Source organism: Rhipicephalus microplus, chromosome 4 (assembly GCF_043290135.1).
Source record: "Rhipicephalus microplus isolate Deutch F79 chromosome 4, USDA_Rmic, whole genome shotgun sequence".
Classification (NCBI taxonomy): Eukaryota; Metazoa; Arthropoda; class Arachnida; order Ixodida; family Ixodidae; genus Rhipicephalus; species Rhipicephalus microplus.
In genome coordinates, this window is record NC_134703.1 from 222046614 (window position 1) to 222063996 (window position 17383).

The following is a 17383-nucleotide window of genomic DNA, read 5'->3' on the forward strand; positions in this document are numbered from 1 at the left end:
CTTGGGACCTCTGGAAATTTAATGTAAAGCTACTAAAGGATGAAGAGTTTAATCGGATTTTTCTAGAGGGCATAGAAGACTTAGCAAATAGAACACTTGAATCCTGGGGACATAAGTGGGAAATATTTAAACAGACCATTAAACTGAAAGCACTTGAGAGAGCCAGTATCCTGAGACATGCTGAAAAAGAACTTGAAGTGCGTTTGCGTGAAAACTTGCAACAGTTAGTAGCGGATGAATGTACTCAGGCCGGAACATTTTCAGAGGAGATAAACATAACTAAACAGAAGCTAGAGTTGATAGACCAAGAACGTTATCGTGGAGCATTGATTCGAGCTCGAGCAGAAAACTTGGTAGCGGGAGAAATGCCAACAAAACGAGCTCTTGGAGCTGAGAAGAGACATGCCTGTAAGAATGAAATAAGAGAAATAGAATATAAAGGAACAAGGTGCCATACAAAAGAAGCAATAGCCGGTGCTTTTTTCGAATATTACAAAGAGTTATTCACACCAACCAGTGTGCACGCAGAACATTTTAATAGTGATTTCATTTCATTAATGCCAAGACTTGATGACGAAAGAAAGAAAATTTTAGAATTGCCTATAACAGAGCGAGAAGTTGAAAAAGCAATTGATAAGTTAAACAATGGTAAGTCTCCAGGACCAGATGGCCTTAGTGCTGCAGTGTACAAGGAATTCAAACACGTAGTTTCACCTATTTTGAGGGAGGTATTTAACGAGGCTTTTAAGTGTAAACAACTTCCACCATCGTTTTTGTCAGTCCACACGGTCTTAATACCTAAAACAGAAGATCCCGCGAAGTTAAGAAGTGTTACTGCATATAGACCAATTAGCCTAACTAATGTTGACTATAAAATATTGATGAAAATATTGGCCAGAAGACTCCAGACAGTTATGACAAATCTGATTGGGCCCCACCAAACTTGTGGCATAAAGGGAAGGAAAATAATGACCAACATAAACATAGCACGATCAATCCTAGAAAGTTGTGACGTTATGCATCTCAATGTTGCCATGCTTCAAATTGACCTCGAAAAGGCATTTGATCGCGTGCCGCACGACGTGCTCCTTTCATTACTTGAGCACATTAACGTAGGGAGTTTGATTAGCGAAGGAGTGCGCATGGCTTACACTGGATGCACGACGAGATTGGTATTAAATAAAACTGCGGGTGAGCGTATACCGGTGCTGCGGTCAGTGAGACAGGGGTGTCCACTATCGCCCCTGCTTTTTGCTATTTTCATTGAACCTTTCTGCTTAAGTGTAATTAATAACCCTGCAATAAGCGGCTTTAAACTGCATGAAGCTGAGGTTAGCCTCCTCGCATACGCAGACGACATTGCAGTTTTCTGTACAAATTATGAGAGTATAATGCATGCTGTAAATGCCGTGAAAACTTTTTTGCCAGGCGAGTGGTAGTGCCGTGAACTGGGATAAGTGCCTTGGCTTCTGGCATGGGGAATGGGACGTCACGCCAAGAGTATTTCTAAACATAAAATGGCAGGAAACACCAGTGAAGTATTTACGAGTGCCGCTGGAGTTCTATCATGACAGTGAACCGTATTGGAAAAAAGAAACACAGGCATTGCGCAATGATGTAGAAAAATGGAAAGGTTGGGGTATTTCGATATTCGCACGGGCCACAACATGCAACTTGTTTCTGGTGAGCAAGCTGTGGTACGTAATGCAGGTTTTGCACTGCAGTAGAATAAGTGTACAGAAAATACACAGAGTATTTGCAATTTTCATATGGAGCTCTGTATGGGAAAGATCAAGCCACACAAACCTTTTCAAAAAAGTTAGAGATGGTGGACTCGGATTAGTTCATTTGTACATAAGACAACTTGCCAATCGTTTCCTTTTTCTGCGTGATGTGGATGACCCCTTTTTGAGAACTGTTATACAACTAAGGTTATCTAGAGTGCTGCCGGGATTTCTCGTATCATCATCAAATATGCAAGGACCAATACAAGGGTATTTAAAAGAAGTTGTTTCGTCTTTCCGCTTTTTGTCAGTAAGATTCTCGTTAGAGTATCTGGCTGAAGTACCACGTAAAAAATTGTATAGAGACCTTGTCGATGTTTTACTGCCTGTTCCATTGTACCGTCAGCTATATTGTGCAGGCCCAGGACAGGATGTTCTGAAACGTGTTAAAAGAATGCTTGTAGCGCCAGGGGTCAAAACTTTTTTCTTTAAAAACATACCGGTACCTTACCAGTTAAAACGTGGTTGCAGGATAAGGGAATATTCGTGCCATGGAGCACAAATTGCCACTTGTGTAATAAACCGGAAACAATTGAACACGTGTTTATAGATTGCAGAAGCGGGGTTTTTTTCTGGGATATACTGCAAAGAACCTTGAAAAAAGAATTACCGTTAAGTCCACATGGCATCCGTTTTCTTTCGGTTAAAAACGAGGCAGGTGTACCTTATGATCTTATCATGCTTCTGGGCCTGCACAGTATATGGAAAACCCGATGTGCCTTTGAAAACGCGGATGTAGAAGTGCTAGCTGTGCGCCAATATTTTTGCAAATCTGTGTGCCATTTTCTTGAAATGCTGAAAAGCCAAGAGGATGTGCCAGACTGGATTGGGTGCATTGAGCGATTGTTACGAATGCCCAAGTATTGATTAATAGTCAGCCAAGAGCTGACGGTACCTCAATGAATTCTGTGGGTGTATTTTTGTGACGCACTTGAATATGAACCAATATGTAAATATGTAAAATGTGAACAGTCATGATTTGCAAGGCAATAAAGAAAAAAAAAAGTGGCGCAGTGGTTAGCGTCTTCGAATGGAAATCCGCAGGTTGCACGTTCGATCCTCCGTGGCGCCTTGTTTTTTTTTACGGGAAGGGTGTTTTTTATACCGTTTTTATAGAACTTTTTTTATTTTTTGTGGCAGCTCGTCACGATGATTCTGACGTCATTTCGCACTCAAGCGTTGCCGGCACTGCAGCACCCACCATACCCACCATGCGCCATGGTGGGCGTTTCCCACCATTCACCCACTTCATTAATCCACTATAATGGTGGGTGGTGGTTTCCACCATGCCCACCATTCGTTTTTTTCCGATAGGGTGGTTTGAATTCACGATAATAAGGGTTGCAGCGCAAGCACGAATGTGCTAGAAGAAACAGACGAAAGTCGAGGTACGGAAGGAAAGAGGACAGCACGAGCGCTCGTGTTGTCCTCTTTGCCTTCCGTACCTCGACTTTCGTCTGTTTCTTCTAGCACACTCGTGCTCGCGCTGCAACCCTTATTTTCATTTTACGAAGCGCGCTCAAACATCGCACAAACTAAACATTTTTAAGCTATGTAACATTCATTCACTTTCTCACGCCAGAAAAAAGTGCTTGCTTGCTCCAAGTACTCTAATCACATACAATTTCTTGCAATATAGAGACAAAGAAAGAAGTGGAGGCATCCAGAAAAGTGAAAAGCGCCTCAGAAAGACTGCTAGTGGCACATTTATAAAGTGGGCAACAATCAGCAAGGAGAAGGTAATGTTTCGTGATGCACACCTACGCTTGATTGATGGTTATTTGATGCAGTTTATCATCTAGCTGGTGCATGCGAGTGTTCATTCAACTCGGCCATGCTGCATGGTTACCCTGCTTTGCCTCTTTGAGAATCACACTTTCTGTCTATTGTGACCTGGTGTGTTTAAATTGAACATTTGGAAATTTCCAGTGGGATTTATTTCAGAAAGAGTTTGCTCTAACTTTTTTGAGTGATCATGAAGGAACAAAAATTATTTTTTATAGCTACAGATCTGTTGCTTATTCATGAATAATGTAAATAAAAATTAAATATAATCTTATAATATTAAAAATTGTATGTTCATTTAACGAATGTTTCAAAAGCTTACAGAACTACAAAGACCATATAACTGTTACTTTTTTCCCTTGAGGATTGCCGTGCTATGCGCATTTTCGAAAAAAATTACCCATGGTCAGATTAGGATTATGAACTGGTTAGCGATTACTCATCTGTAGGTTTATATCCAATGATTTTGATTCCAGTTTGCGAGTTGAAGGAATTGTGCCCGTACTCGCTCATAGTAGATACACAGCCTGTCACGCCAATAGCCTTATTGCTGTGTGAAAACATGCCAGAAAACTGTGGTTGTGAGCCCATAAAAAACCAAACAGCTTTATACTGTGCACTCGTTTACACCATTGTATACTACAGTTGGTGGTCTTCCCTGTATATGATAAAGAATAAAAATTGAATTATCCCTTTTGATTTTTCTTGTATAGCCCTACAGCAGGTCGTGGGTTCAAATCCCGGCTGCGTCGGCTGCATTTCCGATGAAGACGGAAATGTTGTAGGCCCGTGTGCTCAAATTTGGGTGCATGTTAAAGAACCCCAGGTGGTCGAAATTTCTGGAGCCCTCCACTACGGCATCTCTCATAATCATATGGTGGTTTTGGGACGTTAAACCCCACATATCCGTCAAGTCAATTGTACAGCCCTACAAGTTGGGTCTAAGACGTGAGTGTAACTGTGAAAAAGGAAAGACTGAAGTGAAATTCGCTATCATTCTTCACAGAGCTTTTCATTGTTTGCAGTGTTCTGTTCTAAATTCAACATGCTCTGCACTAAAAGTGTCCAAAAAGTTTGTCTTGCTGTCCCACACCTTCCATTGCGATATTGACATATTTTGTTTTGAAAATTTTATCAGTAATGAGGTCGATTTTCATCTATTATTTGGATTTTCATTTGCAGCTTCCAGAACCAAACAACAAAGCCAGGAAGGCTGTGCAGAAAAAGCACGAGGAAGACTAGCTGGCAGAATGTGGTGCAGAAGAACGTACAATGCCAAAGGCTGAGTTTGATGCCGTGCAGAGCAGGTTGCACAAAATCAAAGAAGAGTTGGCATTGCTGAAGAAAAGCAGCGATATGGACATTTGTGAAAACTGCAAGACAATGCAGAAGAAGCTGGAGGAGCTAAAGGCGTTAAACAGGGACCTCCAGAAAAGCCTGACTCATAAGATTTTTTCCACCGGTGAGTGTTCCTTCTGTTTTCTTCGACTCCATGAAGGGGAGCATGAGGCTGTCAAGTGGCTACGCTTGATCACTTCTAGGAAGATGCTCAAGTGGATAAAGAAAGTGATAAAGCATTCTAGCGCTCCTTATTCTATATGCATATTACAATATCAGCATTTTGCTTATGGCAAGACTGTCTCATGATGCCAAGCAGAAAGACAACAAGAGGAGGCATATAGAAGTGCAATAAAGGTTGCTGTGTAATTAACACAATAGGAGAGAACTGTTTTTGTATGCTTACACTACCTTAAAGGGTTCTGAGACCAGCTGTTGGGCTTCGTGAAAAAACATTCTCTGGGTAGAAAGTGTGCTTCTATGAAAGGTCAGTCAAATGTGTTTATGCATGGCACTTTAGAATTCACAGGAAAAGCACAATGTTAACCCATTTTCAAGCACACTCCTCGAACAAACCTACTTGCTTTGAAGCAGCCGGCACCTGCAGATTTTGTCATTTTGCTGAGTGCTGCTGTTCTATCACAGGTTACACAAAACAAGACTGTTTCTTTCAACTAATTTTGAATGTCTCAGGTGCCCACAAACCGAATGAAGCTTTTGTGGAACGCTGAGTTGCAGTGCTCAAGCATGTGATTAACTGTCATGCTTTTATACCATCTGACATAGCGGGCAATAAAAACAAAGCTCTTAACTGAGCACGTTCGTACATGCCAAACCTAATAGAGCACATTGTACACATGTTATAAAGGTACCCAAAAAATGGATTAGAGTACTGAAGCAGTGAAGAGAAATGGGGCTGGTAACTGTTCCAGAAATGCTATACTAACAAGTAAAGAGCACATAGGCATCTACTGGATTTCTGCTGACCATCTAAGCAGTTTTGCATAATAGGGATGCACAGGTGTATTGTTAGATATTTAACCCAGTCAGAGAGCGCGCCCGAAAATGCTAAGTCGCAAAATTTACTGAGGCACTGTACGCCGTTGTCAGCGATCATGACGCTGCCAAAGTCGTCACCTGGCACCGAAGCCCACAAGGAAACAGTTCATGGCGGTGCTTGATTGATGTAGTTCCAAGCACCAGTCATCATTTTATCGCTACGAGCGGGTCAATGTTTAGTTGAATTGCTGAATGAGAATCTGTCACGAACGAAGGAAGAAGTACACAAGTCCTCAAGCCGCAAGAGATAACGCAGCCCACAAACAACGAAGGATTTTGGTTCCTTCTTTTTTTTGCCCTACCACTATGTGAAAAGGGGTAGCCGTCACCAAGCGACGGTGACAACAACTCTTTAATTTATTTTTTATATTGATAAAATGAAAGTAGTCCCGACTGTCAACATCTTGGCGGTGGTGATGGCACTTGTAACTTGGCAGCAAGCAGCCGCTGATTCGGCGCAAAAAGCAAGAAAGAGGGTAGCCTCCGTTGTGTGTGTTTTATAACCGAAAGCACCATAAATAGCAGATTTCAAAGGCCATGCTTTTTCGGCCCACATGCCATCGTGGGCGAACATACAGGGAAAAGAATGCGAACATTGCGATGAGGCTGCCGAGTATCTGCACATTCATCTCGTTTTGGTGCCTTCGGCAATCAGCCCCTTTGAAAACACCTATGCACGCCCGTTACAACCCACAGATCGCGCATTAAAACAAGCCGGTACACTCGCAAACGCTGCGCAGCTAACCAGATGAACGTAAAGCAACAACACCACCTTTTTGTCACCTGCGCGCGGAGAGTGATCGGTACTTGACCGAACGCGGCTGAAAATGACCAGCATTTGTTAGGAAAAATGCATTCTTGCAGTTTGCACGACACAGCGTTCCATATAATGGATGTTTCGCTGTGCGGGAGTGTGATGTACCTGTGCATCAGCCCTATACTTTTGCATGGGAAATTCTAGGATATTTCTTAACTGTTTGCTATAGCAAATAAATAGATATATCAAAGTTTGATACATCTGGGATCGACTGTAGCAAAAACAAGTCGTGTACACAGTTTTGTACGTAGTGTCTCAAGGGACTGAAACCTACACAAAAAAATCTCCGATTTCAATTCTCTGAAATAACTCGGTAGAAGTGATGAGGCGAAAATACAGCTGTAACTTCACTCCTGCTTCATTTGCCAAACAAGGACTGTATGCACTTGATGAATCTTAACCATATGTTGTCATTTCAGAATGCAGACTTATACAGGCGAATACACTGGACATCACTGTAAATTCAACGTCGATGCCACCAAGAAGTGGGAAGAAAGGCAAGTTATTTTTGCCAGTTGCATCCTTAGTACATCGCTGTCTCATGTTTTTATGCGGTGTTTTAGGTAGTGGCTTTTTTGTTCTGTTTGTGCAGAAGGACTAAAATGCCTTTTTTGATTCCCTCATGCAGTCAAGTGTTTCTTTTTTTTACACAAGGTGCATGTTTTCTTTTTCAGTCACAGGAGCAGCCCATTCTTCGAACCATGGCCACAGCCAATGCTGTAAGCAGATATCTTCATATTCACTACGTGTGTATTGTACTTCACGTGTGTATTGTACTTCATTCACTTCATATTCACTACTGCATTGTAGGTATTCACTGAGCTCACCCCACCACAGTGGTAGCGAGTGCACCACCATAGCCGTGGTCGTTCAGCGATCCAGCATAGGACAGTGCGATGTTTATCAGTTGGGGCTGCCTTTGGAGCGAGCTTTTCCAGCTGACAGTATCTAAAAACGTTGGTACGAACGCAAAGCCATCAGTATGGAGAATGCCGTGATTGTGCCCTTTACAGATGAAGTCACGTTAATAAGTTCCATACATGCATGTTTTTATAGATGCTTGTAATAATTTACAGAATTCTCAAGTAAGTAGCACAATGGGCACGTGTCTGTGGTGTTTCAGTTCAGTATATTTCATTCATGAACATGCCAATGATACAAAGTACCTCAGGCAGTAAAGTCAATCCAGAGCCCTCCCCGATGGCCTGCTTCCTAAATCATGTCATTCTTATATTACTACTACCAATACTAACTTCTTAACATGCCTTTGTTACAGTTGCAAAACCACCATCTAATATTTATAAAAGGATACAGGAGAGCTTTTGTAAGCACTATTTCTTTGCAAAACGCATTCATCTTTTTTAGGTACTATACAGTGCCTTGACAGGTGTGTATAGTTTCTAAAGTCTTCAGTTTAACTTGTCTTCAATAAATTCCTGAATCAGTACTAGCAATTTCAGCTGTTTATCGTTCTTGTATTTCTTTTGCTCAAATCCTTTTTTCTAGCAGTGTGCCATAAATAATTATAACACTGCATTTCAATTCTTTTTTTAGAAAAAACACTGATGATCAAGTGTGCCATTTTTTCATTACGTGCGCTTGAATTTCCGAAACTCTGAACTTGACAACTTGACAAAACAATTTTCAGCTATGGAACATATTGTTTTTCTAAGTCAAACAAATACATTTATAAGAAAAGTAACTTTAGAATAACTGTTCTGGGTTGAAAACCCTCACCTAAAGTTAGTTTATTGCAAATCCAGTTCAGTGACCAGGGCAAACTGCTCAGCGTTATGTTCATTGGCCATGTGTACACTCTTACTCGCAGCACGAGCAGTATGACATCTGCATAGAGCATGCCAAATTTATGTTGTCGGTCTGATAGTGAAAAGCTTGCCACTGCATGAATCATGAGAACATCATTTACAGTGCCACCACCTGAATCATCTCCTGCACCAGCCTCTGCACCAGCAGCTGCAGCAGCACGTGATGGTGAAAGCGTCGGTAAGCAAGCATCTCTCTCATCAACAACATTTCTTGGGTCTTTGTTCAACGAAGCTGTCTATAAGTTTTAATGTTTTTTGGACGGACAGTGTTAACATTCTGCATTGCTACTGATGTCTCATAAATTTTCTTCTGTTTAGGCAACCTGGACCTTGGCAGTAGCCGTGTCGAGCTTGGCAGCAGCCATGTCAAGCTCTATGACAGCCACGTCGAGCTTTATGACAGCCAAGTCAAGCTCGGCAACAGCCAGGACGAGTTCGGTGACCCCAACGAGCTTGGCGGCAGCCAGGGGGAGCGAGACCATTCTCAAGACCAAACTGTCATTGGTTCAAGCAGAGGTGATGGCAAGGTACAGTGGAATCCCGAATTATGGTTGCCAGTCTTGCGCAGCTCATTTTCTGTTACAAATTCCGATTACGTTTGCAGAACAAAAAGCCCTATGCCCGCTATATGGGATCCCGTGCAGCAAAATTTAATTAACGCGTTAGAGTCTGTTCAGAACCGCTCAGTTCGGTTCATTTGTTCTAATTATTCCCGTACTGCTAGCATATCAGAAATGAAATCTAACCTTGACCTACCCAATTTAACTGTCCGGAGGAAACTGGCGCGACTGCATTTTTTTCATAAGATATTTTTTCACAATCCATCAATCAAGCGAGACCTCATTTCACAACCGTCATACCACTCATCGCGCATTGATCATCAGCATAAGGTTGCCATTCCGTTTTGCCGCACCAAATTCTTTTCAGCAGCCTTCTTACCGAAAACAGCCGCCGATTGGAACCACCTTCCCTCTTCCGTTGTATCAATAACAGACCCTTTGTTATTCAAGACTGCAATTTCTCAGCAATGCTTGTAACTATACGCAGTTTCCATTATCTATCTTTGTCTTGTATGTGCTTGAATTCTTATACATTTTTAGTTGACTTATGTTGCCTTCCTGATTTGCGCATCTGATACTTGTTTCTTTATTTTGTCTTTTTTTCTTGTGTGTAATATATGTTGTACCCACCCCCTCTGTAATGCCCTACGGGCCCTGAGGGTATTCTAATCAATAAATAAATAAATAAATAAATAAATAAATAAATAAATAAATAAATTAGTTTGTTCTCGGCAAAAGCGAGGTTTTCTTGCTGCTGAAAAATTTAGTAGAATATCGAATTTAATTTTGGTGAGTAGGCTTGCATTGATCATATTTTATAATCACAAATTACAGACACAATCGATTGTTGGCAGAACAGCTTCATTTGACCTCAGTTTGAGGAATACAGTGAAAGAATTTGCTAGAAATCTGATCAGCGATTCTTAAAATATTCTCTTCGTAAAACACCCGGTCGAGCAAAAAATAAAAAAAAGTGCCATAGATACCAAGAAAATTAAACGTTTGCAGAACAAAAAGCCCTATGCCCACTTCTAATAAAGGCTTCCAGAGTGCCGCCATAATCTCAGACCATGACGTTTGTAAATATGCGTGACCTCTTAAAAAATTTTGCTGCCATGCCCCGAACATGCTGCTTCTACTCGCTAGACTATATGGCCTTGCTTTGCGAAGTGGCACACATAGTGGGGTTGATCTCAGATTCCTTGTTGTGGGTAGCGTACGTGTTCAACCGGTCATTTTCGTTATCGTGTCTAAGCTGCTGTACGAGGTTACTTATGTGTGTTTGCCGCTGGAGTGCTGCAAAGTGCCATACTGTGCTTGGGCGAGGCGAATAGCTTGTGTTGCATCAACGCGGTGACAACTAGTTTCGTGCACACAATGCGTCTCCGTGATGCAGAAGCTGTTTTTCGTGAGAGGGCGGCAGCGGAAGGAATTGAAGCGCATTTGTGTCATTCACTACTAAAAGCATTCAGTATGCTTACAACGCCGATATGCTTGCAGTACCATATGCACGTTTGTGATAGAGCGTCGAGTTTTTGGGTTCTCGAATCGCACTTTTGAAGGTGGTTCAGCATGAGGTTGCAGTGAACAGTGGTTCAGCACATGTTCGTTGTCATGTAGCAGTAGTTGTATACTACGTGCTTTTATCAACTGCGTGGCCGAGCAGATAGCTAAAGGTGCTTTTTGTGATGTGCTCCTAATAAAGACTAACACTGACATGCTGGAGCTCTGGGGAAGCTTGAAAAGCTAAATAAGCAGACCTACAGAAAGACTATGCAATAGTCTGCTTAAGCATATCACATTATTATAAATGAAAACCTACTACTATGTAACTAGAATTGTTGTGCAATCACGATTTTTTTCTATTTTTGAGGAGTGTTATGCTTTATCGTTTCCTTTTTTTAAATGTTCATGAAGTGAACCTAGTTTGTAGAATGGTTCTTGTATTGCATAATGTGGTTTGTTCAGGATAAATAGGTTGCTTGGTGCGTAAAAAGGTAGTGCAGTTCAAACCTGGTGATGGTTAAAAGGCTTTCTGGAAAGGCTGTTAGTTATGAATATTTTAAACTGATTAAAATATGTATTTGTTCCTCCAAGTTACTGAAAATTTTTTTTCATTTGTTCCTAGCACGACATATAAAATGCCGCTGACTGCTCGAAATGAAGGTTCTTCTGCGCAGAAATTGAAATTTCGGTGCCCCAGAAATCGCTGCCAATCCCACTTCAGCCGTCTCATCTCTGGTGTTTGCGCAGGAGAATATAAGCTCAATGGGGGAGATTAGCTGAAGTGACTTCTGCATCTGAAAAGCATAGATTTGATGCTTTTCCGCTGTTAGGGAATCTTTACGGCAGAAGTGAATGGAGTTTTGGCAATTACCAACAGAGGTTCAATTTTCAGCAATATTCGTTTGATGAATTAACGACTGATTACTTTGCAAAATAGCCTAAACTCAAAGTAAAAAAATAAATTAAAAAGGGTGTCTGTCGTCCCACAATAATAACGGTCATTTTACAGCGAAAGATGTTATAAGATCACAACTTGGGTCACGCGCAGTTGTCCGCCGCCTACGCCGGTATCTGTAACCACCTCGCGCGAAATTTAAAAAAAACTAGCACCAGTGATACAGTGGGGCTTGAACCCGGGTCCGCTGGGTGCCAGCCCAGTATTCTACTACTGAGCTACAAAGATACTTGCGACTTGTTGTGAAATTTGCGTTAAGCAGGCTTCACATCTCGAAACCAATCGTGTTGAGATTTATAAGGCGTTTTGAAACAGCGAAAGAACAACCAGTCACACAATGTGAATAGCGTAACGAGTGGGCAGTCCATTGCTCCAACTCATCAAAAAATTTCTTCTTGATCTCCTATAAACTGTGGCGCATACCCACATCAGCCTTAATTCCCACCGTCGTCAGCCACTGCATGAGCGATTGGCACTAAATTCCTCGCCATAGTGTAAAGGACACCACGCTTCTCAAAAGAATGACGAAAAATAGCATAGCAAATGCCGGCCTACTACTCAAATAAATGTATCAATAATGACCTTGTGGGTATAAAGCAAGTGTGCTTGCAGTAGATACCCAATGAGTGTTTAGAAAAAGCTCCAAAAGGCCGCTCTTCTAGCTTTCGCTGTGACTGTGCTGCGCCTTCCATGCAGGCCTGGCGTTTTATTTTGCCTTCCTTTTCTTGCATTGTCGCCGCGTGCCCAGCACTTTTCTTGTCACAAATGGAATGTGCGCTATCAGTGTGACATAGAATTCTTGGTAGGAAACTGGCAAGTGCTGAGTTTTCAAGAGAGGAAATGTAAGTAATTCAGATGATTATTGTTGTGAGACAAAAGGATGCACATTTTTCTCTATTTTTTCTTAGAGTGTACATGTTTGTACCTAAATGGCAAAATGTCACTCTAACACAAAATGTCGTGCTTGCCAAAGAGCCAATAACAATGTTGCATTAGTTTACTGATAAATATGACGTGAGCTGTACATGCTTGCTATTTGCTTAAATTGTGCAACTTTGTTTTTTCCCCTTTCTGTATGCAGATTTATGCTGGGTGTGACCGGTGGATAAAAAAGGATGCCTGTGGTATGTTGATGAAATCGCCCAGCGATTCAATGTTTTGTCGTGGGGCATGCCTCATCTACTGGACACCAGAGCAGTTTAAATGCCGAAGTGTCACGGGGATCTTGTCCAACAAATATAAGTCCATTGGGAAGACACAGGCGCAACCTGCCATGACGCCGGAGAAGCTAAACTCTCTCAAAGGTATGATGGTCTCATGTCTTAGGTTGAATCAGCTGATGGAGATCTTGTGCCATTGTTTCTGATCATGTCCCTTTGAATAACACCATCACACGTAGCAGGCTTTTTTCACATCCTGCTTTCTGGTGCTTACTGCATTGTGATTCTCATTGGGATCGCAAGTATTCCAGCGTAATTCTGCATTATGGGTAATTCTAGGAATATATAAGGCCCTGTGTGAGCATGTCGTGGCATCGGTTCTAATAAGCTGATGGGTTCGTGTGGTTATGGCCAAGTTGATTGGGGGTATAGTAAAGACTTGTTAATTTAGAAAATTGGACGATTCGGAAGTGTAATCGGGTCCCACAAGCATATGAATTGTTGAAAGGTGTCAAACTCTTTTATTCAGTCACATTTGGCCTCAACGTGGTTAAATTGAGATGATCCTTAGAGTGAGCCAAGTGTGAAGTGCACAGGAGGCAATTAAAGCTATGTTCACAGAAAACCAAAGAGGAAGGCATAGTCGCCATCCACAGCTGTATGCCGTGTGTAATGTCTGTGTGTAACACTGTGCTCTTCTTTTCGCAGGGGTGTTCCATATTTATATCAGAGATGGCACGCCAGCAGATGTCATTGCCAAAAGGGTGAAGAGCGTCCACAGGCACCTGGCACAAAAGCTGGGTGATGTGCAGCGGAAATACATACCATAAAAAAATGACTTTACATCTCTTCAAAAAATTGCACAGAAAGTTTTTACATTAAAGAGCCTTCAATAAATGAAGCTCGAACGTGTCACTACACTTACTTATGCTGCAAAACTGAAACCAATACCTAGAGTATACAGGCATTCATTTCATTTTCAGGTGTCACTTTCAGTTCCAGAAAAAATATATAGTATATAAGTGTAATAGGCAGAAATAGCCCCTGTAATTTCAATCAGTCTTTCACTTCTTGTTTCGCAACTTCTCATTGCTACTTGAACATTTTATCAGCATTGCCATCATGTTTTGTGTGTCGCAGTGCTTTAACCTTCAGCATTGCATACTTTATCAAAAGGGCTTGGATAGAATAGTTTATAGTGCATATTGTTTTGCATAATTAACCCTTAATGGTCACATTTTGGATACCACATAACGTGCATGCACAGTCAACCATGTTTGCATAATAATTGCTGGCCGTAACTATCACCCAGATTTTTTTTCCAACATGATTACTGCTCCCTAAACTTGTTTACAAAGGTGGTAATTTTGGCTGTTATGAACCTTTCGTTCATTGTTTCGCGAGGCAGCTACCTCACAAGTGCGGTACGTGTCGGCTTGCTTTGTGCCATTTTTCGGTGATTTCTATGGTAGGCAAGTTATGCTTCTGCAGTTGAAGGCACTCGAGCGTGGCCCTGGCTCACATTGTTTCTCTTTGAGATTGCCACACTAAAATAGTCGGCAGGAACATGCAGCTGCACAAAGAGGGGCAACAACAAGCGAAGGTAAATTGTCGGCACTCTTAATTATGCAACCTTCACGTGGCCACACTGATGGCGTAAACTAATGACTCTGGGTTGTCACTGCTCCTAAATTGGCACAGAATTGCATAACAACTGCTTAATAAGCGGGCCTGGCCAAGCTTCTAGCACGCGTACCAGTTACATGCAGACCAGTTACATGCAGACCAGTTACATGCAGACCCAAATTACGTATTCCGTCAGACCGACAGGCTGTTGGAATTTTTGACTGGGGACGGTCAGAGAAATTTCTATCTCGGTGTATGAGCCCTAACGGCATCATCCGCCAGGTAGCGCATGTCACGTATAAGCATATTTCTGCCTCTGAGATATCCTGACTACAATCAGAGCCAGTGATGAAGTGCATGTCAGTAGGCGAAACTCCAGCCGTCTTTCGGAGACCGTAACTACTGCGCGCCAAGACACCACATTTACTGCCTAGGGGTAATGCTACGTAGCTGACATATCAGTGTTGAGACATTCTGCACACAGAAGACGACGAAGAAGAGGGCTGGTCTGTCCGTTGTGCGCGCTTGGTCATTCTCAGAACGTCTTCCGGATTACACTACTATATTTGAATCAGAGTGTTTAGCAGTTTTTATTGTTACTGATTTGTTTTCATACCTTCAGCTTCTTCTGTAGAGTGTTCTGCTTGAAATTTTGTCGCTTCTTTATAGCTAGGTTGATATTGGTGCCCCGTCATCGATGAATATCTATAAATGAAACAGTTACCACTTCCGTGCAGTGGTCTCTAGATGTTCGTGTAATGTCCATGATACCTGAGGCCACATTTTTTAGTAAATCACAATTTCGTAAATATTCTTTACATTAGAAATCTATGAAAATTATATTACCAGCGCAATAACACAGACTTTTCACTTTTGATCGGATTAATGAATGGTGCCCCTCTCGTATATGGCAAAAGTTTTAAAAAAATTTCAAGCAGAATTCTGTCTCTAAATTTTTATTGTGATAGAAAGTATATGAAGAGTCTCAGCTGATTTTAGCCGTTGTCGCTGCCACCACCGCTGGAGCCCCTGTCATTTACGTATGTGTATATAAATGCGAGGACAGACGCGCGAGCCTCCTTTTTTAGGGAAGTGAAGATTGCCTTTCCGGCCGGGGTCGTCTGCGCGTGCGCTTATCTCGTCAGCGAAAAAGGGGGAGAGGGGGCTTTCATAGATGCCGTGCTATTTGCGGCAACAATCGGCGTGCAGCGTGTGCCCCCTTCCCCCCAGAAGGTAGGAACTTTTATGGGCTGCGCTCTCAACACACAAGAAATGGTGCCGAAAGCGTACCTGAAGTGGTCCTTTTCTCTTACACCAGCGTTTGTAGCGTTACTTGAGAAGGGATCTAAATTAGTTGACTGCCAGCCTTGTTGCACATAACACTGCAGTTTTTCGATATCACATTCATTGCTTCACTGTTTCGGTGAAACTTATATTGTCACGACGCAGACACAGCAGAAGTCTGATATAGAAGAGCTCACTTTAATTAAAATGAAAGGTGCTCGGAAAGAAGACCGGACAAGAGCTTCGTCTTCCTTTCTGGCTGCGCGAGCCCTCCTCTGCAGGTTGAATGCGGAATTTACCTCCCTCCAGAAAGAGCATCGTCCCGATGCTCGGATACAGAATACGCGGTGTATGTAGTTGACGTATTACGCAACTGGCTCACTGCAATATGGCTTCATCCGCACAACGTCTACGATTTCAGATTTTTGAGTTCGCGAGGAACTGTCATAGATGACCTCATCATTCACGTTACTTAGGCGCCGTACAACATTGTAGGGACCGAAGTACTTCTTCAGTACCTTTTCAGAAAGGCCGCGTCGGCGAATAGGGCTCCAGACCCACACTTTCTCGCCTGGTTGATAAGTGACGTATCGGTGTCACAGATTATAACGTCGTGCGTCGGAACTGTGCTGCCCGGCGATTCGCACGTGTGCTAACTGCCATGCCTCTTCAGCTCGTTGGGTAAAGGCTTGAACATCCATGTCTGTATCGTCGAAGTCCTGCATCAGCATGGCATCAAGCATTATCGTCACTTCACGGCCATAAAGAAGTCCAAAGGGCGTGCTTCGTGTAGTTTTCTGCTGCACCTTATTATAGGCAAACGTCACGTATGGTAGAACGTCGTCCCAATTTTTATAATCCACGTCAATGTACATACTCAGCATATCAGCAATTGTCTTGTTGACGCGTTCTGTTAAGCCGTTGGTTTGTGGGTGGTAGAAGGTAGTTTTTCGATGCACTGTTCCACTCAACACAAGCACTGACTTGAGGAGCATGGCCGTGAAAGTGGTACCTCTGTTCCTTAATATAATTCTAGGAGCACCATGCCTCAGAACGATATCTTTAATAAAACATCGTGCTGCTTCTACTGCGGTTCTGCTTAATAAAGCCTTTGTTTCTGCGCAGCGAGTAAGATAGCCCGTAGCGACAATTACCCACTTGTTTCCAGTATGCGAAGTCGAAAATGGTCCCAGGAGATCCATTCCGATTTGTGCAAAACGCATGGTGGGAACTTGAACTGGTCGCGACAATCCACCTGGTTTTAAAAGTGCCGATTTTCGTCGTTGACAATCGAGGCACGTGCGAACGTAATGCTTTACAGTGCCTGGAAACTTCGGCCAGTAGTACTTCTGTTGGATTCTGGCCAATGTGCGCGTGTATCCGAGGTGGCTGGAGGTTGGCTCATCGTGGCAAGCGCTCAGGATCTCAGTGTAAATGGATGTCGAGACGACAGGTAAGTGGCCATTTTCGCTTGGGGAAAAGTTCTTCTTGTATAGGACACCACTTCGCAAGCAGAATGATGGCAGGCTCTTTGCAAATATCTTGGGAATGCTTCTACACTGGCCGTTAAGAAAATTAATAAGAGGAAGCAACTCACTGTATTATTTCTGCTTAGACGAAATGGTGACCGTGTTGACCACTCCTAAAAATGCCATGTCATCGGCTTCTGAGACATCGTCTTGC

At 42.4% G+C, this 17383-nt stretch overlaps 1 protein-coding gene across 1 annotated transcript; it reads left to right on the top strand.

Annotated features, from left to right (window-relative positions):
• The first annotated feature begins 4465 nt into the window (after nt 1-4465).
• LOC142814479 (uncharacterized) lies at nt 4466-14821 on the top strand. Its single transcript, XM_075893237.1, has 7 exons — nt 4466-5031; nt 7203-7280; nt 7458-7502; nt 8713-8787; nt 8928-9136; nt 12712-12934; nt 13499-14821. The coding sequence occupies exons 1-7, from the start codon at nt 4842-4844 to the stop codon at nt 13618-13620; spliced, it is 942 nt and encodes a 313-aa protein (XP_075749352.1). The 5' UTR covers nt 4466-4841; the 3' UTR covers nt 13621-14821.
• The last annotated feature ends 2562 nt before the right edge of the window (nt 14822-17383 follow it).